This window comes from Ostrea edulis, chromosome 4 (genome assembly GCF_947568905.1).
Source record: "Ostrea edulis chromosome 4, xbOstEdul1.1, whole genome shotgun sequence".
NCBI classification, from domain to species: Eukaryota; Metazoa; Mollusca; class Bivalvia; order Ostreida; family Ostreidae; genus Ostrea; species Ostrea edulis.
In genome coordinates this window covers 49282694-49309536 of record NC_079167.1, presented here as the reverse complement: position 1 = coordinate 49309536, position 26843 = coordinate 49282694, and the positions used below count along the sequence as shown (strand labels likewise).

At 35.9% G+C, this 26843-nt stretch overlaps 2 protein-coding genes across 5 annotated transcripts in view; one reads left to right on the top strand and one right to left on the bottom strand.

The window, feature by feature from the left end:
- Positions 1-1099: 1099 nt before the first annotated feature.
- Positions 1100-20671, top strand: LOC125671634 (uncharacterized). 3 transcript variants are annotated; one of them, XM_056162818.1, is made up of 10 exons: positions 1102-1501; positions 4143-4247; positions 7181-7300; positions 10126-10236; positions 12333-12444; positions 13664-13713; positions 16782-16835; positions 18320-18364; positions 19430-19563; positions 20555-20671. In XM_056162818.1, the coding sequence occupies exons 1-10, from the start codon at positions 1423-1425 to the stop codon at positions 20648-20650; spliced, it is 906 nt and encodes a 301-aa protein (XP_056018793.1). In that variant the 5' UTR covers positions 1102-1422; the 3' UTR covers positions 20651-20671. The 3 variants fall into 3 exon arrangements, with proteins under 3 accessions (XP_056018794.1, XP_056018793.1, XP_056018792.1); XM_056162817.1 differs by having other exon boundaries at positions 1111-1501; positions 12333-12440; positions 13660-13713; XM_056162819.1 differs by lacking the exon at positions 10126-10236 and having other exon boundaries at positions 1100-1501; positions 12333-12440; positions 13660-13713.
- Positions 20672-21437: 766 nt separating this feature from the next.
- LOC125671961 (uncharacterized) overlaps positions 21438-26843 on the bottom strand; it is a 30723-nt gene continuing 25317 nt past the window's right edge. For both annotated transcript variants that reach the window (XM_048907965.2, XM_048907966.2), the window contains exon 9: positions 21438-21863. In XM_048907965.2, the coding sequence (XP_048763922.1) occupies positions 21742-21863 (122 nt within the window). In that variant the 3' untranslated portion in view covers positions 21438-21741. The remainder of the gene's footprint in view (positions 21864-26843) is intronic.

Sequence of the window (26843 nt, the reverse complement as noted above, 5' to 3'; positions counted from 1 at the left end):
GTATTACACCTAATGCAGCTCATTTCCAATTGTGTATGCTGGATACAAATCTGATTTGGCAATTGTGAACCATTGTGGCATTTTAGAGAAGTTGCAAGTTGGTGATATATTCCTGGCGGACAAAGGATTTTGTATATTTGACAAACTTCCAAATGACATGACATTTAATATCCCATTCTTTCTTACAAATAAATCCCACTTCTCAAAAGAGGATCACAACTTTGCTATAAAATTTCCAGATGCAGAATCCATGTTGAATGGGAAAATGAGAGAATATTTTTTTTTTAAAAATTCCTCAGCCATATTCTGTCATAGTATAGATATTGATCTGACAAAATATTTCAGCTTTGTGTGGCCCATGTGGTTTTGTAGGTTCCCCTTTTGAAGGAGATTGCAGATAAATCCTACAAATTTATTAGATTAATTGCATGTATATATATGCTCATACCTGCCACATTGAATTTTTAAAGTTAAAAGTAATGAATATCATATTTATGCAATATAACTTTTCTACATATTTATATAAATATAAAGCCTTTTATATTCATATGAAGCCTTTTGGAATGTCTCCATCAGAATGAAATATTCTCGAGAGGGACGTTAAACAATTTACAATCAAACATAAAGCCTTTTGTTCTCCTGAAGGTTTTCAAATCTGCATTATTAAAAAAGAAGTAAAATCCATTGTTTTTAGTGAATGCATGTAATTCAATGATTTTCGTAAAGCTGGACACTGTGTCTATACAAATTTTGGTTCATCTAAAATAAAAAAAACTCTGTCTATAATGTTTATTCAATAAATATACATGTAATTACATAACTTTGATAGATGCACCACTGATATCATAATAAATAAAAGATTTGAATTTCGTTGCTTTCAAACTCGAAAACTACGCAAAATTTTTCATTTAAAACACATATAAAGTCATTTTTGACATGCAAAGAATTAATTTTGCTTTTAAAAAAAATTTGTAACATGCGACATGTCCTTTTTAAAATCGTTATTGTTTAGGTGGTATCTACGCTAAAGCGATGCTCTAAAAGAACAATTCGAAGTTTAAGGTCGCTAAGAGATATAGTATAACAATATCAAACTGTTCGTAGACTTAGTAGCATAGTAGGTAATCGTGAAAGAAAAAATATCTAGATTAAAGGCTGTGATATCATTGAAATAAATAGATAGATTAAAGGCTGTAATATCATTAAAATAAATAGATAGATTAAAGGCTGTAATATCATTGAAATAAATAGATAGATTAAAGGCTGTAATATCATTGAAATAAATAGATAGATTTGGGTTCGTTTAGACTTGATTTGAGGTTACAGTGGAATCATGTGACTTTCTCAGTTTTCTAACTTCATTTCAGATTGATTTTAACTCTCTATTTAATAGAAACACCTGTGTTGACATCTGGTTGCAGCATGAGCTCTGATTGTGCAAGGATCACGTGTTCTAAAGGAGAAAGTCCGATCTGCTATCAGTCAAAGTGTCTATGTAGACGTAAGATTCAAAAGATTATTATATGAATTTCATTTTAATGTCGATCGAGCAATGTGCGACACGTCATTTACAAACAGTAGGGAAATAATTAAACGTCTGTTACACCAGTGATTGTCACTTGCTACAAACTTTCTTCAAAAACTATGATGATGGATATTTTATGTTTATATAATTGATTAAATGAATAAATTTCCCCACATGAAATTTCATTTTTGTCCACCGTTTCAGATCAATTATGCCCAATACAGTTGGAAACCTTTGATTACAATTTTATAGTGAGGAGCAAAATATCACAATTTTTAACATCATAGAAATATAAAAGTTCCTAATAACTTGAGAATTTAGTAGTTGCATTAATTACAACCACTGAAATGACCAACGACATGAACAACCAGATTGTTATTCGTCAAAGAGCTGATTCATTGGACGACTAGGACGTGTCCTAATTCGCTCCACACTTAACATATATTACCAAGTCTAAAACAAAACAAAAACATGTAATCTGTGGTGTAAATACTGCCACAGCGAAGCGGTCAATCATCCTCTGAGGTGCTTCTTCGGTACGCGTTGCCAAAGCAGTATCATTGGCAAAGATGGCCTCCATCATGGTGACATGCCTGATCTTGGTCTTGGCTCGTAGCCTAACCAGGTTGTACAGCCTGCCATTGGACCGCGTGTGCAGGTAGACTCCATCCTCGTTCTCTTTGAAGACACGGGTCAGGAGCATCGAGAAAAAGATCCCGAAGAGGATTGGGGCGAGTACACAGCCCTGCTTGACTCCGCTGTTGATGGGGAACGGGTCTGATGTTGAGCTGTTGTAGCTCACTGTGCAGAGCATGTCGGTTTGGAAGGACACAATGACGGAGTGCAGGTTCGGGGAACAACCAATCTTCTTCAGGAGTTGGAAGAGACCACTTCTGCTGACGAGGTCAAACGCCTTTGTCAGATCTATGAAGGCAAGGGAAAGCGGTTTATTTTGCTCTTGGCACTTTTCCTGAAGCTGTCTTACTGAGAAGATCATGTTGATGGTGGATCTCCCTGCCCTGAATCCGCACGAGATTCAGGATAAAATCGCGTCACTAGGATCAGCAGTCGGGCCAAATCGGCCCTTGCAGAGACTTTGCCGACAATGCTCAACAGGGAAATGCCCTGGTAACTGTTGTGGTATGTTTATATACGTCACCGTGTAGAATGGCTTCAGAGAGGAGAGATGTGGCCTGTTGAATACTTCTTGCTACTACAACTGGTCGAGTTGCTGGGCGGTCAATATTTAGTCCGCCAGGTCTGAATTCCTTGTTGACAATAATTGTTGACATCTCTGTTTACTTTCCTAATCTTCGGATGTTTGAAAGGGTTCAAATCTGGTCATTTGGATGGCCAATGAAGAACCTGAATATTGTGTCTTTGCAGAACACCACGTGTTAGACGAGCAGTATGTGGTCTGGCGTTGTCATGTTGGAATACTGCTCCGGGATGCTTCATTATGGGAACCACTCGTGGCTGCATGACTTCATCAATATACCGTTGAGCCATCAAAGAACCGTATATGTGAACCAATGTTGCTCTGCCTGTATAGGATATTGCTGCCCACGTCATAAAACTACCCCATCCAAACCGGGCAGCCTTCTGGATGTAATTTTGCACAAAACGTTCATTTTGACTCTGAGTCTTCCATCAGGCCTCTGCAATAAAAATCAAGATTCTTCGCTGAACCAAATTGTCCGCCAGTGTTACCGCGACCATACTTTATGAGTCTGAGACCATTGTTCAGTAGGTTCCGGCGATGACACAGAACAATGCCACGGACAGATCTGCGCGCTCTAATCCCAGCATCTCGTAGTCGATTGCGAACAGTCTGATCAGATATTCTGCTATTCCCAGGAATGGCGGGTACTGTATATGACGCTGTTGTGAATCGTTGACAATGACGCAATCGGATGAAGCGATCCTGTGCTGCTCACGGCATGCGTGGTCTTACCTGTTCTATGACAATCACTTGTTGAACCATGTTATTGATATCTGCTCCAAAGACGAGATATGGTGCTTTGTGCAACATTGAAATATCTTGCAACTGAAAATTATGACACACCTGCTTCCAGCCGTCCAATTGTGTTGTCCATTATTCATATCTTAAAAAAAACCGGTTACATTTAAAGACAACGCAATCAAATATTGAGAACCCATGCATTGATAGACTACTGGTGTCTGAATCACGTGTGATAGACTACTGGTGCCTGAATCACGTGTGATAGACTACTGGTGTCTGAATCACGTGTGATAGACTACTGGTGTCTGAATCACGTGTGATAGACTACTGGTGTCTGAATCACGTGTGATAGACTACTGGTGTCTGAATCACGTGCATTAGAAACTTACGACAATCGAGAGTTACAGAGACCGATCTTAGGATTTTATGCAAACACGTTTTATTGTCCTCAAATTCTATAATATATCTATCCAGTAAACAATAGCGTTAGATGTAACAAGGAATAATCAGGCGATCCATTCTAGACTCCCCCAAACATGTATGAAAAAGCCAGTTGAATAGAATCAACGAAAAATTACCATTATATGATAAGTCAGAAAATATACATAAGATATTAAAATACAATAATTACACTTTTTGGTGCATTTTTTTCAGGTCACCAGGGATATTGTTCGACAGATGTTGAATGTGGATATGGTGATTGTGGACCGGATTATCGACATCATTGTCATCAGGAAACCCACACATGTGGATGCATACGTGCGTATGCGAATGTTATATTCGTTGTGTACCTTTAACCTGCAAAATGCTAAAACTTCTTACCGTAATGCTGAGTGTACAGAGAATATTTCATCCCAATGTAATCATATTTCATCCCAATGTAATCATATTTCATCCCAATGTAATCATATTTTAGTCGTAGTTATTGACTTGAAGGTATTATAATCTTAATGTTTACCGTATAACACTTAGAAACAGTTTTTTATATGAAAACATCTTACAAAAACTATCGGGGAGGGGGTAGGATCACTGTGTCCTGTGAGCGGTAAATAAAATGTTATATTCCGGGAATTTGAATAACGGTGTACGAAAGATGCCGGTTATTAAAGTCAAACGCTGAGACTTTGTCTTATTTCACATATCAATGTAAAAAACAAAAAACCATGTTTAAATGAAAACAGTAACTGCGTCCCTAATCATCTCGTGTGTCTTTCCAGTCTTAAAGCAGTATATCTTTTCGTGTGCCTCTCCAATCTAAGAAGTTTCTTTAATCATCTCGTGTGACTCCAATCTAAGAAATTTCTCCAATCATCTCATGTGTCTCTCTAATCATCTCATGTGTCTCTCTAATCATCTCATGTGTCTCTCTAATCATCTCATGTGTCTCTCTAATCATCTCATGTGTCTCTCTAATCATCTCATGTGTCTCTCTAATCATCTCATGTGTCTCTCTAATCATCTCATGTGTCTCTCTAATCATCTCATGTGTCTCTCTAATCATCTCATGTGTCTCTCCAATCTAGGAAATTTCTCTTACAATCTCGTGTGTCTCTCCAATCTAAGAAATTTCATGATCTCGTGTGTGTCTCAAATCTTTAAGCAGTATCCTTGATCTTCTTGTGTGTCTTTCCAAAATGAATCATTATATCTGATCACCTCTTGTTCTTTCCAATATCTACGCATTATTTCTGATCTTCTGGTGTGCTTTTCCCGTATCTTTTTAAAAGTTTTTTCTACAGATATATTTTATAATTCGTCATCAAAAGATGAAGCACCTTTTACAATAGATAAAACGCGATAAGATACGACTATTTCTATAGAATACTTATTGTTAAATCCTCGACAGGAGCTATACACCATATAGGGTCCATTTTTAAACAAAAGTCTTACGACTAAGACCAGTATTCTAATATGGCTATCGTTTCTTACGACTAAGACCAGTATATTGATATGTCTATCGTAATTCCATTTCCGTATTTCAACTTGTAAAAATATTGGTTTTGTGTACTTATCGTCTGCTATTCTTTAGATTTGCTATGAATTTACGCTTTAAGAGTGCAACATTAGATGAAGTGAAACTTGAGTCGTAAGACCTTTTGTAAAATGGATCACAGGTCATCACCTTAGGTTCATTTCACAGGTATAATGATACATTATTAAATCATATTTGTATCATATATTCTAGAACTATTTGAGTGTCTTAATTTGTCTAAAACAATATCAGTTTGATTACAAACGTATTGAAATTGAATATTGATGGTGGTTTATAATTTATTTCTAGATGGAGTTGAATATTGAGGGTGGGGTATGGCTTATTTCTAGATGAAGTTGAATATTGACGGTGGTTTAAAATTTATTTCTTGATGAAGTTGAATATTGACGGTGGTTTATTTCTAGATGTAGTTGAATATTGACGGTGGTTTATTTCTAGATGAAGTTGAATATTGACAGTGGTTTGTGATTTATTTCTAGATTAAGTTGAATATTGACGGTAAATTATGATTTATTTCTAAATGAAATTGAATATTGTCGGTGGTTCGTGGTTCATTTCTAGATGAAGTTGAATATTGGCGGTGAATTATGATTTATTTCTAGATGAAGTTGAATAATGACGGTAGTTTGTGGTTTATTTCTAGATGAAGTTGAATATTAATGGTGAATTATGATTTATTTCTAAATGAAGTTGAATATTGACGGTGGTTTATTTCTAGATGAAGTTGAATATTGACGGTGAATTATGGTTTATTTCTAGATGGAGTTGAATATTGACGGTGGTTTATTTCTAGATGAAGTTGAATATTGACGGTGAATTATGGTTTATTTCTAGATGGAATTGAATATTGACGGTGGTTTATTTCTAGATGACGTTGAATATTGACGGTAGCTAGTGGTTTATTTCTAGATGACGTTGAATATTGACGGTGGTTTATTTCTAGATGAAGTTGAATATTGACGGTGGTTTATGGTTTATTTCTAGATGAAGTTGAATATTGATGGTGAATTATGATTTATTTCTAGATGAAGTTGAATAGTGACGGTGTTTATTTCTAGATGAAGTTGAATATTGACGGTGAGTTATGGTTTATTTCTAGATGGAGTTGAATATTGACGGTGGTTTATTTCTAGATGAAGTTGAATATTGACGGTGAATTATGGTTTATTTCTAGATGGAGTAGAATATTGACGGTGGTTTATTTCTAGATGGAGTTGAATATTGACGGTGGTTTATTTCTAGATGAAGTTGAATATTGACGGTGAATTATGGTTTATTTCTAGATGGAGTTGAATATTGACGGTGGTTTATTTCTAGATGAAGTTGAATATTGACGGTGAATTATGGTTTATTTCTAGATGACGTTGAATATTGACGGTGGTTTATTTCTAGATGAAGTTGAATATTGACGGTGGTTTATGGTTTATTTCTAGATGAAGTTGAATATTGACGGTGAATTATGGTTTATTTCTAGATGGAGTTGAATATTGACGGTGGTTTATTTCTAAATGAAGTTGAATATTGACGGTGAATTATGGTTTATTTCTAGATGGAGTTGAATATTGACGGTGGTTTATTTCTAGATGAAGTTGAATATTGACGGTGGTTTATGGTTTATTTTTAGATGAAGTTGAATATTAATGGTGAATTATGATTTATTTCTAGATGAAGTTGAATATTGACGGTGGTTTATTTCTAGATGCCTCACATCACGATATTGTACGATGTACTGGAGATGGCGACTGTAGATATCTACACTGTGAACATCATCATGACCATTACCAACGTATCTGTGACAGTGGGGAATGTCACTGCATGAGTGGGTACATGTACAAATGATACTATCTAAGATAAATTTTAAAATACTTTGAAAGTATTGCATAAAATTGTGTATGTTTGATTTTTCATTTGTATTATATCCTTTATACTTGGAAATCTATGTGGTATTTGTATTCTATAAGTTATAATTCCTATTGCATATTTTTATTCGCATGTATGATAAATCATTTGTGTTCTATATTGATTTTTCTGTATCATAAATTTCATTTGTATTCAATGGCAAAATTCATTCAAATTTTAATTGAATTTTCTAATAATTAGAATCATGGGATTAATTTCAATCATAATAATGGTATTCATTGAGTAAAGAATTTGTCCGGGGTGGCAGCCAGTAAAGAATGTGTCTGGGGTGGCAGCCAGTAAAGAGGCAGCCAGTCTGTATGTTGATCCTCACCCGGTCACTAAGATTTTCACTTCATTTTGGGGTCTGTTTCTCACTTCGTTCCGGGGACTCCAAGTCGATGTGAAAAACGGAGAGTCGTAGATTGGAACCACCAGTCCCTGTCAATTCGTTTTCTAAAAATTGTCAAACTGGCTGGAGGTTTTGTCATCTCGCATCCCAAATGAATGTGTAAATGATAGCGGTTAAACTCTTCCTAAACTTTGATCACCATTCAACAGATTTTGACAGGGGATGTTTACTCCTCCTAGACAACTGATACCACCTCTGGTATATCCAGAGGTCCGTATTTACCCAACTTTCTATTGTATTCCTTATAGGAGTTATGAGATTGATCACTGTTCGTTATCTTCACCTTTCATGTAATCAAAACACCACATACATGTCATTAACAGTCCCTAATGCAATACTAATAACATGAGGTACCCAACGAAATAGTTCCTAATACAATGCTAGTAACATGAGATATCCAACGAAATAGTCCCTAATACAATACTAGTAACATGAGGTACCCAACGAAATAGTTCCTAATACAATGCTAGTAACATGAGGTACCCAACGAAATAGTCCCTAATACAATACTAGTAACATGAGATATCCAACGAAATAATCCCTAATACAATACTAGTAACATGAGATAGCCAACGAAATAGTCCCTAATACAATACTAGTAACATGAGATATCCAACAAAATAGTCCCTAATACAATACTAGTAACATGAGGTACCTAATGAAATAGTCCCTAATACAATACTAGTAACATGAGATATCCAACGAAATAGTCCTTAATACAATACTAGTAACATGAGGTATCCAACGAAGTAGTCCCTAATACAATGCTAGTAACATGAGGTACCCAACGAAATAGTCCCTAATACAATACTAGTAACATGAGATATCCAACGAAATAGTCCCTAATACAATGCTAGTAACATGAGATACCCAACGAAATGGTCCCTAATACAATGCTAGTAACATGAGGTACCTAATGAAATAGTCCCTAATACAATACTAGTAACATGAGATATCCAATGAAATAGTCCCTAATACAATGCTAGTAACATGAAATACCCAACGAAATAGTCCCTACTACAATGCTAGTAACATGAGATACCCAACGAAATAGTCCCTACTACAATGCTGGTAACATGATGTACCCAACGAAATAGTCCCTAATACAATGCTAGTAACATGACGTACCCAACGAAATCCTTCACTACAAAAACTGGTTCCCTCGGACACAAATAAAATTGGTCATTAAATACAGATGACTGTTATGAAGCTAATAAAGCATTGTGGAATGCTAATGCAATACAAATGGTAAATTATAGATCTCAAATAAAAAATATAGAATACAAAATACAAAAAATACACTACAAATGGAATATTACCGCTATGCAATACACATGAATTTCACACATTACGGAAATGAAATAATGTGTTTTAATATAAACAAGAAGTACTGTGAGCAATGCTCACTAAGAATACCCCCTGCTTACCCCAATCTCCCAAAGGGCGTTGTTAATAGGTATAAATTACCTCTTTCCTGAGTATAAAAATATGGTATGCCTTTGTAGAAGAAAATGGAAGATATAGTCCGAACACAAATCCATGGTATAAACCTATAATTTTGACCTTGAGATCAAAGGTCAAGGTCATAAAGAGGTCATGAATGTACATGACACATAGTCTTATGGTGATACACCCATGTCTTATGGTATGACTATGTCAAAACCCTATAATCAATTTTGACCTTGAGGTCAAAGTTCAAGGTCATATAGAGGTAGGTCATGAAGGTACCCGACACATCGTCTCATGGTGATACACTCATGTGTCAAATATGGTATGTCTATGTCAAAGAACAAAGAAGTCATGGCTATGACACGAATCCATTGTAAAAACCTTTAATTTTGACCTTGAGGTCAAGGTCATATGGAGATCATGAAGGTACATGACACATCGTCTCATGGTGATACACTCATGTGTCAAATATGGTATGCCTATGTCAAAGAACAAAGAAGTTATGTCCCGGACACGAATCCATTTTTTAAAAACCTTTAATTTTGACCTTGATGTCAAGGGTCAAGGTCATATAGAGGTCATGAAGGTACTCGACACATCGTCTCATGGTGATCCACCTGTGTGCCAAATATGGTATGCCTATGTCAAAGAACAAAGAAGTTATGGCCCGGACACGAATCTGCACAGACAGACAGACTGACAGACAGACAGAGTGATTCCTATATACCCCCCTGAACTTCGTTCGCGGGGGGTATAATGAAATATATACTAATGAAACGTACACAATAAAAATTGGAAATTGTACTATATGAATTTTTAAACATCGAATATTGAAACTCTTGACATAACATACATGTATACTAGAATACAGTTATAATTATTAGAGACTATACATGTCCCAGAGTGTGATCACCACCATGAAAACCACTGTCCCAGGACCATGTGTGCTTCCTCATACACTACTGTCTGTTTACAGTACCAATGCACCTGTTTAAGTAAGATATTTTCCTCACATTTGCAGTAAACAATCGATGTAATCAATCTATTGAGGGTGGGATGGCTTTTTTTTTTTTTATTTTGTATATAATCAATGAATGTCACTCTTACAGTATTTTGTCAATGATAAACATGAATTTCTAAGGAAGTCGTTGTGGCCGAGTGGACTTACGCAATGGTTTGACAATCTTGCTAGCAATACTGATATATCAATGAACCTCGGCTATTTACATGAAGTGTTAAAAAGCTGAGTGACAAAAACAATTGCAGCATATTGCCATAAATGAGTCAACTTTCACATATTACTCTAGGCCTACAACCTTTGTTTAAATAATCATTCTAAACTCATTTTTACTCTACAGTGTAAGTTTTATGAAATCTAAAACATTTATTACAAAACATTTGATCTGGATATAAATTCTATTCATGATTTCAAAACTTTTACCAACATTAATTGCAGAAAACATGCATGATTAATGAAATTTACCATTCCATTTCCTTATATATTCCTTTGTTAAGAGTGGAACAAAAACCTTGAGTGTGGTGTTCTTACAATCATATAATATGTGTTTAGCTGCAGCAGGAAAAAATAAGACACTGAAACAAGATACTGGAGACATTTGTGCTGTTAATGGTGTAAAAGTTACTATGAATTGAATCTTGATAAGTGGATGAAAATGATTTAGAGAAGTGGTTGTATTCAATGAATTGTATAGTAAAATAAATAAAAGTTGACCCATTTATATGCTGTATGTTGCACAAAGTGAAAATAAATCAAAGCATGTCACTGGGTTTGTATATTTGTGTGTGGTGGTAGATTTTTATAGTCTATTTTCTGTACTGCAAACATCAACTAAGGAAGACAAAAATCTTGCTCATCAATTTATGTAAAACCAAAGATCCGCTACTGATCTATTGTGTATATCCTAGCTTTATTTAGCCCATCCCTCTAAAAGATATTGAAATTCATAGAGATGTATATTAAAACTTGACAAATACTTTAATATATTCATACACAGACGCTTGTTTCATACACTTTGTAGGTTACGCTAAATAATTTGGCTTAAATTGGTCTAGATCTACAAAGTCTATGAACAATCAGATGACATTGACAAGCGCTGGTGAATTCATACGGTACCCTATTTCAATATTGTTTTCAAGCATCGATTTTCATGGAATTTTTGGGAAGATTTACACTTGATCAATTTTTTTCTTATTTTACGTACGTGCGTACTCGGCATTAATTTATTAACCTGTTAACAGTGATTGACAAACCTGAACAGATGTCATGTGTCTGCGATTGCGAATACAGATGATCCGACGTCTGATGTCATGGTCTGGCAGCTTTCCATCGTCTTCTTTGGGCCAAAGAGACCTTGCTGCTGGATCGCTTTAACTTACTGAAATCCGCGTTTCCCCCGCATTTCAATGTGTCAAAAGTGTCTCAAGACAACAACGCTATGTTTACATTGCCGAAAAGTAATTGAAGTCGTAAAATTTACGCGATTTGTTTTTATTTTGAATCTAATAATATCTTTGTCATAGCTTATGTAAAATATATTTATAAAATTAATTACATTGTAGATATTATCTAACATGCATTCAGAATCAAACAGGAGATGCGAACGACATAGGATTTATTTACGTCATTCGGAGTTGCGCGGTAATTTCAAAATCGTCAGTCCCGTACATCTTTAATACAAATTGCGCCATTCCTTAACGCTGACATTGATTGGTCTATATGTAAATTCTCATAGCCATCCAAGTTTCAGGAAAAACAGGATAAGATTTGATCATATCATTAGATCAACGTTTTCTCTTACCGTTGATACTATAGAGAAAGTCCTTTTTTTTCTTTGTGTCAACATTGTTTAAAAGAGAAGTGCATGTATCTATGATTCCCGTCAATTTCGAGGTTTTTTTATTCATCTTTGGAAAAACGAAACAGAGGGAAGAAATAGGAAAATACTTAACTACTTTGATGAAACCTCGATATCGTTTCAACCCATAGACATATTGATACATTTTAAGTTGACACCATTGTAATGTGAATGTACAAAGTTTGTGTGCTTTGAATTCTCCCTTTTTTTATCAGGAGAACCTCGTTCCCAGGTCTGTCATTCAGACGCCGACTGTAATAGAATACACAACTGTAGCTCACATCATTCGCCGCGGTGTGTCCGAGCAGTTTGTACTTGTGTTGATGAGTACTAAAGAGATATTTTAAAAGGCAATTTACCATAACATTTCAGATGGTACATGAACATCTACCTGCAGTGTAATGTGGGTAAAGACAATAGAATTTCCATGAAAACAAGTAGCACGAGAACAAAAGTACCAAATAACGCTAAGCTTGTGAAGTTTGGCAGTTATTTACAATGTGGCTCTACTTTGGCAACATATGTACTAGCAAATTTGAATGTGCTATCCACCACAAACTTGATAAAAAGAAGAAAGGGATACCACACTGTAGATCATGTACGTTTATGCGGACCCGGGGTTTTCTTTGAGTTCGCTTTCTGTAAGGTTGGGTCAGGTCAGTTCTACACATATATGTCGGCCAACTAAATGGTGAAAGACAAAGGCTGCAAGACTGATTTGACATTTAACCCTGTATGATATCCGGCTAGACTAGTCCCCTATTTGATATCTCATCGGGAGATAGCAGACAGGTAGACTTGTTTTCAAAGTATCCTCTACCTTGATTTTTATTGCTGTGTTAAGAAAAATCTCGCCTCTTGTATTGTTCACATATAGGTTGGCATTTTTGCCTTCTACCTAGCATCTCCAACAGTCAAAACTTCATTCTACTCGCTTTTGAGCCACTTAAAGGATAGCCACGTGGTATTAATTCTTAGAAAGTCGAAAAATTTATAATCTGATCTTTTTGAACGAGCAGGCGGAGAGTATCTTTTAATACCAGGAAATATTATCATTTCTGTTTTGTGTAAATATACATAAAACAAATATTAATTCACTCAACATGAGACCAAGTTTTACAACTTTTATTAGAATGATTTAACTGTGACGAAAGTGAAACTATATGTATCTACGCATGGACACTCCAAAGTCGTCACGGGTGAACTCGGAGGGACACATCCATTTTCCGCTGCTTTATGAAATGCAATTTAGGTTTAACTAATAGTGTAGATTGGATTAACGGTCTAAGTTACCTCCTAAATCATACTTTTTTAAATGGGCCTCTGATTCTTTTGTAATATGATGTCACAATGTTGGTGAATTTTTACACTCACTCTGAAAGTTCTCGAACATATAGAATAAGAATCATGTACTGCAAGCGTCGAATAAAACTATTTTCAGGTATTTTGTAGGATAAGACAAAAATATTTTAAGGTAGTCGATACCTGCGGTGCATAGAGAAAGAGATTGAATTAAATCGCTACTTGTGTATTCTATTTCAGTTAGTACAACCACAGATCCTCGAACACCCGTAGTTACAAGTGAGATGCCAACAGGTATACGATTGTTTCATTACTTTCTTTTAGCATAATTTGAAATTTATATATATTTTTTTATTCCTTAAAAAAACACAAAATAAGATTTTGTTATTAATAAATTTTTTAATCAATTCTCAAGTCTACACAAACGTCATTAAAACAGATGGAACTTATTAATCTTGCACTCATATACGGTCATTTGTAAATCTATTTGTTATCATTTTTCACTATAAAAATTATAGGATACAGCTTCTTATCCAAGATACATTATCATCATATGTGTCATAAAAATACTAAAAACAAAATTAAAGGCGGGTGGGTTTTTTTTTTGGGGGGGGGGGTTAAAAAAAATGGAAGGGTATTTTCTGCCGACGAAACAGGTAAACAACGATACTTCACACCGCGAGGGTGTAACTCTGCCCCGCGATGAAATCCCGCGGAGGGATAGCGCGGGAAGGATTAACGCACCGCGGGGGAGCGCGGTCTAATACGGGATCTGCGTTGGTCATACTGTAGCTCTATTATTCGACAATGACAATGTTGTAACAAAGGTGTTGATAATGAAACTTAGTTTTATATTCATACAATTACAGATGTACATGTAACACGGATAAAAACATATTTGGGTATCTAAATTTTGATGTGCAACTCATCTTTTAGATATTTCACACTAGCATGCGACCGGTCGTGGTCGCTCAGTGGTAGAGCGTTCACTTCGTAACCGGTAGGTCGTAGGTTCAAACCCCGCTTGTGCCACGGCCGCGTCAAATTTAAGAAATAAACATAGATAGTGATTGCTCCTTTGCCAAACGCTCGGCATTTAGAAGTGAGAATCACGGGTCTTTCAGATATGACCTTAATAACGGGTGTTGCTAAAACGCGGAACGGAAAATGGAAAATATTGTATGCAATAATGCTATGAGGACATCATTTAGTAAAATCAAAAGGTTAATTATGGACAAGGGAAGCAGAAATTACAGAGAGAACGGAAAGTCATCACCAAAATCCACGGTTTCATAATCTTCATACTAATGCATATGTATTTTAAAACCATTGACTTACCATGAAAAATATTACGCAAACGCCTATGCGTACCATCCTTTTCCCCCGTTTAATCATTTCCATTCTCCACCATAGGTGTCGCTGCTTGATAAGACCTCTGTCAATGCCGAAATTCCAAAATTCTTATTCACTTATTCAATTTATGATGCAGGATTTTAAGCTAAAATTGTTTTACACAAATTCCCAAAATTTTGATTTTAATAAAAGTAAAACATTTTCCCATCTTAGGTACATTAATCATTATAATTCTTCACTTCCGTTCCGTTTTCCGTTCCGCGTTTTAGCAACGGGGATCTCGTGTCGCGGCAGGCGTTTGTACATGTACATGTATGTAAAAGAACCTTCTTCAACCGTAAGCGCCAAGCTTAGGTCAAAATTTGTGGTACTTCACTTACAACTCATGACATCTTAATGTGAGTGAAAAATTCTTGACAGGACGTAAAAAACAAACAAATGAAACGAATTTGGTATTATCTCTATGTGATAAATGTATTCCTATATATTCCTTTAGTCGAGCTAAAGTTGTGAATCCGGAAGTGGATTGAAAGTTACCGATACATTGACCAATCAAATAGCTAGATTTTAGCCAATTATAATGCTCAGTCACTATCCAATCAGCTTGAAGCTGTAGGGTATAAATACTGCGAAACAAAGTCAGTCTACACTGATCTGGACCAAGAAGAACATCGCTTAAAAGAGAAAGCTTAACAACGGTAAGGTATAGACGTGGCTGAATAAGTCTTTCCTATACAAAGTCAGTAATAATATAACTTTATTAAATACTTTACATAGGAATGAGACATTGCTCACATTTACCCTTACTTCCGCTACATTATTCTCATTAATACAGACTGAGTCAAATTGAGCAAAGACAAACATTGAGCAATATTGAGTAATTGAAGTGAGTAATTTTGAGTTGATCAAATTTTGCTATAATTGTGCGTGATTTCATTGTTCTTTGTAAAATAGCTAATCATTGGAACTGATCATTGTCTCAAATCATTTTACTGCCAATCACTGTTCAATATCTCGGAATAAAGCCGAGAGGACCCACATCGCTAATCAATATTTTGAGCAAGTAGCTCAGTCTAAATTGAGAAACCACGGTTGCACGCTACACAAACACTACTAGCATGCGCTTGCCAGAAAGGGAGATAGGATGCTCATAGTTAACACATTTACTCATGACGCAAGTGTCTGTCCTGCTCCCACCCTAAGGTTGAAAATTGATTGAATTTGTATACTGTTTAACGTCCCTCTCGAGAATCTTTCACTCCATGCGAGACGTCACCATTGCCGGTGAAGGGCTGCAAAATTTAGGACTATGATCGGTGCTTATGGCCATTGAGCAGGGAGGGATATTCATCGTGCCACACCTGCTGTGCCACGAGGCCTCAGTTTTTGCGGTCTACTCCGAAGGACCGCCCCATTTAATCGCCTCTTATGACAAGCAAGGGGTACTGGGGACCTATTCTAACCCTGATCCCCACGGGACTTATGGTTACTTGGAATATATATTATATAATTCAATATAATCCCTGTATGGTGCTTAGGGAAAAGTCCATACACTTAAACGTAACACTTAACAGAGGATTTAAAATCCTTCACATGAATCAGAAAAAGGTTCAATCACCCATACTTCACTCAAAGGTTGCCAGTGACCATCTATTACATGTTTATAGCATTATGACATGTCATATCTACGGTCATATGGAGAAATTGACCTCTACATAGGATCAAGTGGTCGGTATGTTGTAGAATACTTACATGTATTATATATGTGAAGGGGCACTCCAACGATTACACTTAACGAACTTGGACGGGTATGTCCACATTCTCGCTGCTTTAACCTTGAAAGCTCTAAAAAATAAATCGAAAAGAAATAATGAACTGCAAGTGTTGACTACAACTATTTTCATGTATTTTGTACGATAAAACAAAAAATAACATCAGCCGCTTCGTTTTGACGTAGTCAACACATGCGGTCTATACAGATCAACAGCTAATTGTGATTTCTATTTCAGTTAGTACAACCACAGATCCTCGAACACCCATAGTTACAAGCGAGATGTCAACAGGTATATACGATTGTTTCATTACGGTAGCTCTATTGTTCGATGATCGCAATTCTTATAACAAAGATGTTAATAGTGAAACTTGGTTTTATATTCATACAATTGTGAGGTCTCATATTTTAAATCTTTAACACTAGCATGCGTTCGCTAAGCCCATACTGTGTCCTGTTCCCAGTTCAAGGTTGAAGAATATCAAGATGATTTGGAGAAAACTCATGTAATCCATGCATGGTTTATATACAATACGTCAGTTTCGAGTATATGTCCGAGTTATTTCCCTTTAGAGAACAAAGTAAAGCGCAAAACAATTTATTTACATGCAGTAGTGGCACTGCGTAGGCTAAGTGAATGTGCACAAAAAGTTTCACCACCTGAATCCGACTGATACACAAACTATGTAAATGAGAAGTATTCAGTGAGTAATTAAATGATTGGAATTCTTATCATATCACTTTTTTAAAATTTCTTTGCTCGTACACATCATCTCGACATGCAAATGTGACATTGTTTTCATGTTTCTTTAGTAAAACAACTGATAGTATTTTGTATTTTCTACATTTACATTTTTAAACAGAAGCCGCTTTTTATACATTTCATTGTCTTTCTCAGACTTGTAGATCCTTTAGGCATTCAAAGTTCCACTAAATGCACCTCTTACACAGAAGATCTCTTATCGCGAACGTAACACTTTAAAATTTCGTATGATCAATTCATTGTGTATTCGTCCTATCAGTATCATTTAGAGAAAAGGTATTAATTCTTGCTAAGTCGTATATTTGCTACAGAGAAAGAAAACATCCTCATTACCCGACAAAATGTTTGCTTGCGATAGAAGGATGTACTCAGTCATTTAGACAACCCCAGGGTCACTGGAAGACCTTGTCCACACAAAAATTCAAAGCAGAAAATGTTTAGTCACCCATACTTCACTCAAAGGTTGTGTGTGATTAACTATTGTATAGCATTGACATATCATATCTACGGTCATATGGAGAAATTGACCTTGCATAGGATCAAGTTGTCGATATGTTTCTGATCCAAATGCATGATACATATGTGGATTAAATGTTTTCCAACCGTGACCTGACTTTGGCCAACTGAAATTGTAATAAGAGCAGGATGCAATTTTAATATGCCATGAACTACTGTCGTGTCACGGATAACATGACAGTATGAAATCTTAAAATACATGTATTAATCAAATCTCAAAATTGGACTAATGAATCAGCATACCGGGTGTACGGTTTTCCACGTTCACGGGGATATAATTCCATCAAAAAAATTAGTAAATCGTGTGAAAGAAAATATCCGGACATGCCGCTATACGTCAACTTTTCCAAACTTCGAGTATCTCGGACATTCTGTCAGAATGCTTAATAAACATTGACTACTTTCATTATGCAAATAATTGTTTTATTGTTCCCATATTGATATTAGATATCCGTGATGATTTATTTTTGACAGAACTATCTTTTGTTTTTGCACAGCCCTACAATATACCACTACCAAGATGTCAATGCCCACAGTGTCCGGTAAGCGTAATCCTACTCGTGGAATTGTTAAGTGTGTATTTTTGTAGAAAGCAATTTGAAAAAAATTAAAACCCCTGCTGGACTTGAACCTGCGATTCCAGTTCAGCAGTCGACGCGATCTACTCAGCTAGGCAATACTTTAATAAATGAATATACAAATAATGTTGATATTCATATTTTTATCCATGATTTAAAAGGAAGTCAGTCATTATGACGATGTAGAGTACCTCCTTAAAGTTTAGAGACAGACGGATGGAGAGACATATGTCGGACAACAGGTTATCTTAAAAGCTCATTTGAGCTTATAGCCCAGCTGAGTTAATGAGTAACGCTCATTTGAGCTTATAGCCCAGCTGAGTTAATGAGTATTTATGGCTTTGCTGTTCATGAGAAAAAGATTCTTAAAAGTTCCCCCCCCCCCCATATATTTTTATCATATATGACACTTTGTTTTCCTATTGTGGTCCCTCCCTACCCCCACAGCCATGATTTGAGCAAAATTGAATCTACATTACTTGATGATGCTAGCAAATTAATAAGACTAATCAAGGCTCTTCTGTTCTTGGAGAAAAAAATTTAAATTATGTTTTGCTATATATTCCCATTTAAACCTTTGATTCCCTTTTGTAGCCCCACCCTAACCCCGGGTCATGATTTGCACAATTTTAATTATCTCGCCTTAAAAGAGGGTGACTTTTCCATTGAATAAAACTGAATCCCCTTTACCCAAGGATGCTCTGTGGGAAGTTTGGTCGTAGACCCACCCTACCAACGGAGGCCATGATTTGAACAATCTTGAATGTACACTCTTTAAGCAAGATTACACTTAAGTTTTGTCTTTTTCTGACCCACTGGTTTTTAAGAGGACGTAAGGCTCTAATGGTAACAGGTATGTTAAAAAAATATGACAAAATCGGCAAAAGAATAGAGATAATCTCCACCTTCGTTCACTGAAAATTTTGTGATCCATATGGGCGCCGCCATGTTTTGTTCATTAATTGCTCCAACCGTTATTCGTGTTTTAATTTTGAATACCACCATGATGTTTGTTATTTTTAACTACAGGAACGACACCTCACGTACTGTGTCCTGAATGTAACGAGGTATTAAACTGCACTTGGAAGAGAACGTGTCCACCGTCACAAACTTGTATGATTCGTTCCTACAGTGGCTTTAACTTTACAGTCCACTGCTCTGTGGTAAGTATCATGATTCTTTAACTTTACAGTCCACTGCTCTGTGGTAAGTATCATGATTATTTAACTTTATAGTCCACTGATCTATGGTAGGTATCATGATTCTTTAACTTTACAGTCCACTGCTCTGTGGTAAGTATCATGATTCTTTAACTTTACAGTCCACTGCTCTGTGGTAGGTATCATGATTCTTTAACTTTACAGTCCACTGATCTATGGTAGGTATCATGATTCTTTAACTTTACAGTCCACTGCTCTGTGGTAAGTATTATGATTCTTTAACTTTACAGTCCACTGCTCTATGGTAGGTATCATGATTCTTTAACTTTATGGTCCACTGATCTATGGTAGGTATCATGATTCTTTAACTTTACAGTCCACTGATCTATGGTAGGTATCATGATTCGTTCCTACAGGGGCTTTAACTGCTCTGTGGTAGGTAATCCATTTCTAACTGTTTTATTTGTGTATGACTATTTGTGATAAAAAAAAATTGGCTGATTTAAATGTCGCATTCACAATTTTATTTTACTCGTGGAGATAGGTGAAGTGCCACAAATTTTGACCTATGCATGGTTTTCAAGGCCGTTACAGTGAAAGTTCTTTACCGTTCCAATGCCGGGAAGTCTCGCAATTGATTTTCGGTCCCCGGCGCCGCGTAGAACTCGAAACACTTAACATCATGTACAGGTAGTTCGTGATTGTTCCTTCTCTAAGTGTCCGGCATGAGAAATGAAAGTCACGGGTCTTTCCACCTTCTTTACTAATAATGGCACCAAAGGGTACTTGAAGTGGTCAACAGTCTCAAGTTCTTTTCCACTGACTGTGATCTTGGTAGTGGTATATTGTACATTAGATTATACATATATAAGCCGATTCATATCGAGCTTTCTACTTCGACATCCATGTATAACATAACTGCTAATAAGATTTTCCTTTATCAAAAAGGGCACTGACAAATCCTTTTACTCGTTTTATTCTTTTCTCGTTTCAGAGGGACGATTGCCACTTTATACAATCAGTCCTGCCTACGTCAGAGATATATTGCTGTGACGACAGCCAGTGTTTACATACATATCTCGGAATCTGAATAAAAATATGATGAAATATCTATCTTGTACCGTCTTTGATATCAAGTAAAATCGTCTAACTTCAGTTTCTAAACTGTTATAGAGGGAGAATATAGAAAGATACCTGCACCATTACCACCATCCCCACAAGTCAAGGTTTTGTAATTGTAATGGGGTGGGTTATTTAAAATCTTCCTTGCATTATGGTCATATCGTGACCCTATGGTGCTAGATTGGAGCCACAATATGAGATCAAAATTTTTCATGGGAATAAAGATTGCAAAAAATCTTTCAACAATCACAATAGCTGAACAACAGCAAGGCCAAGGTGACTCGTGTGAGCGATGTGGTCTCTGGGCCTCTTGTTATTCTTCTATCGATCTAGAATACAAGTTTATATAAACCAATTTAACTGATTTAGAGTCGTAGTGTCTCACGTTATTAGATGATTAACGTTATTAGATGATTAACGTTATTAGATGATTATAATAATCACACTTCTGTTCAAAGTAGGCCAATTTTAATTAAAAAAAATCACAAGAATATCAATAGTATTCACATTAAGAATACTAAAACCTGGTAAGAGTTACATGTGTACATTTTATAACTAAAACACCCATTGAATCACTAGCGCTGACTGAGAGCAAGGGATTAAATCATGAACTGCAGGTCATTTTCAAAAAGGCTATTCATCTTGTGATTTTTCTAATTATGGAACTCAACTTTTGAAAACGACATGATCACAACTTTGAATTCCTTATACTTATAAGAATCATGCAGGTGGTTTGTATACGTGGAAAACAAGAGGTCTAAAAACATTTATTTTACATGTTACAAAAACAGAATTGAATTTTGTAAATGTTGTTGGTCTTGCAAAAAATCTGGAATTAAAGTAGTATTAGATGTTTTATTTCGCAGAATAACTGGTTGCGTTTGAAGAAATAACTATATGTACATGCAAGATGTTTCCCACTTTAATTCTCGTGATTTCTTGTTCGATCCTTACAAACGTTATACAAAGATGTGGAATATGACATCACAATTGTGGAATATGACAGGAATATGACAAATTCTTTAAAATTCTTCGTTTTACTTCTTCCCTCCACTTCTTTCACTTTCTATTGATGCTAAAATGTTCCACTAGATGGCTTCGGCGCCCCCTGCTTCCATGTCCGGCGGCTACAACTCCATGGTGGATTGTGGGTCGAGGCAAGCAATTCCTGACTGGAAACCCTTCAAATGTTGCAATGTATTTTAACAGATAAGATTCATGTTTTTTGAAAGCTTATAGACTGTCAAATCAAGAAAGAAACACAAGGCAATGCAGAGCATTGTACGAAGGCCTATCAACTCGCCCCATTGCCAACTTGTCCTTTACCTACTCGCACCAACTTTTTTTAATACCCATGATTAATATGCTTCTAGGGTTTATGCTAGATGACCGGGAGTAAAGAAAGAGATTTTTATTTATTGTACTATCTTTAGAAGTTTTAACCCAAACCCTCAAAATGAGAGAAATCGCGAAATTCATAACTTTTGTTCCCCTTGCTCCACATTTTCAGTGAACATTGCCACTGTAGTCCTGTAAAGACGTAAAAAATATTCAAAAGTTAGTGATCAACGACAGGCTTCGATAGATGGAGACTTGGTTGACTTAAACGGCCTAAAATTTGTCTAATGATTACTAGTATGGATAAGAAGAAAAACCCGAGATGACTAACATGGCCTCACTTTTCTGGAAAAGATTTTTCCTTCTATATTTCTGTAATATGTAAAAGTTTATTCCTGATTTATATAACTCCAACCTTAACCACAGGATCCATGGAAAAAAATGAATCCAGAAGTGTTGCGTATTAATGTGATATAGTATAGCCCTGCTACTCTTGATTTTTTATTTCTTTTTTGGAATTCCTATGTACACTGTAAAACTTTGATTTCCTATTTAAGCCAACTTTAGTCAAACTTTGAATGTTTACATATTGATATATCTAATCAGTGGTCCTTGATAAGAAAACTTTCAGAGATGACATATATTCCAATGTAAGACATGAATCCCCTGTTGAAACCCTATCCTACCCCGGACAATGATTTGAATGAAAACGAATCTACAGTGCCTGATGATGCTTACAAAATAATGACGACAAATCATGGCACTGCTGGTCTTGAGAAGATTTTAATGTAGAATTGCCTAATATTTTGCGATGCATCACTTTGATCTCTTATTGTGGCCCCACCCTACTCCCCGAGGCCATGAATTGAATAAATTGAAAATTGTACTACCTGAGAATAGTTGCATATTAATATGACTAATCATCGCCCTTTTGGTCTAGATGAGAGGATTTCCCCTATAATTCGCATATAAAGCTTTGTTACCCTATTGTGGCTCCACCCTAACCCTATCCCCCCCCCCCCGACCATGATTTGAACATACTTGAATCTGCACTATCTGAGGATGCTTGCATATCATTATGACTACTCATGAAACTGCTGTTCCTGAGAAGATGTTTCCTATATACATTCCCATGTAAAACTTTAATCCCCTAGTGTGGCCCCATCTAATCCCTGGATTATTGATTTCATGTAAAACTTTAATCACCTAGTGCGGCCCCATCTAATCCCTGGATTATTGATTTCATGTAAAACTTTAATCCCCTAGTGTGGCCCCATCTAATCCCTGGATTATTGATTTCAACGACTTTGAATCTGCACTGCCCGAAGATGTTTGCCTATGAACATGACTATTCATGGCCTAGGTATTTCTAAAAAGAAAATACATCCCCGTGTAAAACTTATTATTTCTCAACCATGGGACATTGTTTTTTCAGTTTTGGTAGAAGGCCAGTCATTATATGCATTATAAAATACAAACAGTTTTTCAACTTTTTAACATTGTTCATTATAATTAGACGTCTCCATATGAGTGAAATATTCTCGAGAGGGACGTTAAACAATATTCAATCAATCTATCATACAGTTTGTCAGATTGATGTCTTAGCAGTAAAGAAGATTGTATTTTCATTACATAATGACATAAGGCTCACGGCGGGTGTGACCGGTCAACAGGAGATGCTTACTCCTCCTAGGCACCTGATCCCACCTCTGGTGTGTCCAGGGGTCCGTGTTTGCCCAACTATCAATTTTGCATTGCTTACAGGAGTTATGAGATTGATCCCTGTTCGTTATCTTCGCCTTTCATAATGTATATGACCAATCTAGCCCTACATGGTATCCAAACCCTGGGGTCATAAATTTCACAATTTTGGTAGAAGACTAAATGTCCATCTTAATCATACAAACATGCCTCCTTGATGTCCAAAACTAAAGAACATTTTCTATTATATAATGTATTTTCAATAAGTGACCAATTTATCTCCACCCTCTGACCTGAATCCAGGAGTCATGAATTTCTGTTTAGAAAGAGAGTTCAGTGCATATTATAATCATGTAAAGATTTTGCCTACTTGATATCCAAAAGTAAAAAAGACTTTCTACGATATAATTTATTTTATATCCAGGGGTCCGTGTTTGCCCAACTCTCTATTTCGTATTGCTTATAGGAGTTATGAGATTGTTCACTGTTCGTTATCTTCACCTTTCATATATGTGATCAACTTATTTCATGATCAGGCATCCTAGGGGCATGAACCTTGAAAACATGGGTCATAGATTTCATAGTTTTGGTATAGGGCTCATTGTTCTTTATAATTATGCTAACTCTTCTGACTGCTTGATGTCAAGACATAAAAAATTTCCTAATTTGCATTTTAATGTATGAACAACTTAGCCCCACACTGTGGCACGAACCCTGAATTCATGGGTCACGAACTCCAGGTTCATTGCTTTTTTATAATCATGTTAAGTTTGACTGCTTGATGTCAAGAAAGTAAAGAAGAAGAGTTTTGAAGATTGTGATTATTTTTATGGCTTTGGCCACACTCCAGCAATGTATCTTTGTTTGTAAGGGTTTTTCTGAAGTTTAGGAATCCAGCATAAATATGGTAACCTGTATTCATCAGACCCATTGGCTGAGATATTGAATGTGTCTAAAACTGAAATACGGTTTTGACGAATTTCGTCTTTTGAAAGGGAGTTGGAGTATAAGTTCGATTAACAAAAGTGGAACTAATGCCAAGTTCGTTTAAAATACAGTTGTAACTAGTTCTAATTGTAACTGGGACCGTTACATATGTTCCCCAAACCTCCCCCAATTAAAAAGAGATGTCATTGTAAACCTGTAGCAAACAGTCATTTCATTTTAGGCTTTAATTACATGTAGTATGTTTACTATGGTCATTTCAGTACCAAGGAGTGAAAGAAAGCAATACACGTGCATACACACGCACACGAGTATGATTCCTTACTTTTGTTGATATCATTTAACAGGCATTTATATCATATACCCACAGTATGAATTTCATAACGTTTCCATCAAATATAAGGCAGTTATAGTGATTTTAAAATCGTCCAATCAGAATTCAGCACACGTGTATGCACGTGCTGAGCAATAATTTTAACCACAGCAATTTGTAAGGAGTATCAAGACACATATAAAACCTCAATATCAATATAATTTAATGAAAAACAAAAACGTTATCGTCGTTAAAAAAATGAACATTCGAAAAAGATGCACGCGCATGCGCGTTGGTATCTTTTATTACACAGATATAAAGATACACATATTATCTACCTATACTGTGAATATCAACTCGTTCGCTTCATAAATAAGATAGTTACAAATGTTTTAGTATTATCCAATCAAAAAGAAGTGCACGTGCATGCGCGTGCAGATTGGTAGTTTTGACCATGCAAATCAGTTAAGGCTCTCAATGTCTACTTACGATATAAATATCAAACCATTTTAATGAACAACTAAAAAGTTAAACTGATTGCAAAGTTAGTGTACAAATTTTATGATGCATGTGCATGCGCATGCACACGCGTGCAAACAGAATGACTATCATTTTTCATATCTACAAATTATATACTATCATCCTTTTAAGGATTCATATCGATACCTTGTATATTCTGATTTTCCATTTTTGTACCAAAATTGCAATGCACGTGCGTGCTTGTGCATGCACGTGCAGACAAATTGACTATCGTTCTGCACATCTACAAATGCTACACTAGCATCCTGGAAAGTTCCATATCGATCCCTTTTGTAGTTTTTGAGAACACTCCCGGACAAAAAAGTACCGGAGAAAAATAATAATAATAGTAAGAAACAGAGTAAAAACAACATGTTCCCAAACTTTGTTTGGGGAACATAATAATGAGCCTTACAAACAAAGACAATGTTGTTACAAGCTTTGTCAGCTGGAACCAAAACATATTCCTTATGTAACCTATCTAATTCTTTTAACACTTCTGGTTTACTAAACACAGAAGGATAGATGGTGCGTACATTTGTTTTATTATGTCTAATGCGGGATTTTGACTCTTATACTTTTAATCCATTCTGACAATGTATCAAGTTCTTCTCTTTCATATTTAGCCCAGCGTCTGGCTAATCCTCGACAGAATTCATAATAGAGATGAAATTCTGTCGCCAATTGAAAGACCGAGGTTTTCTGTATCTAGGACCTTTTAGAACGATTTGAGGTCCTCATTTTCAACTACTGTATATCAACATCACCAGTAATGACATGTCCAGCTGGACTATAGCTAAAAGAAGATGAATACGAAGGATAAGATGGTCTATATCTAGGCACTGCAAAGTTGGTTTATAATTAAAAAGTTTGGATGCAATAGTAGAATTATATTTGTAGGAAATACTGGGTGTAGACTTGAACTTGAAATAAGTTGGAATACACACTGAACTCTTTTGTGACGAAGAATGTTGCTTATCTTGACGGCATCTATTCCTTTGTTAGTTTGAGCTTAAGGAACTGGCGGCATGATTTGGAAGGAATATCATCCATGATCCGTGGTGGTTTTAAGACCCTGTGATTGGCAACATCCATAATCATAGAGTTCAGTCTCTATTCAGGTGTTGAAAAATCCAAGTATAGACTAGCTGTGGCTTCTTGAAATAACGTATGTAAAACTCTCAATGAAACAGCAGAAAGTTTTGTGCGAATATGATGTGGACCTAATTGTTACGTAAGGTAAAAGTGAATCAAACGTGACATCATTTATACTTGGTCTTTTATATGAACGATGTCCATGACAGCGTTTCCGTCTTTGAATATTGGGAAATAGTCCCATCACATT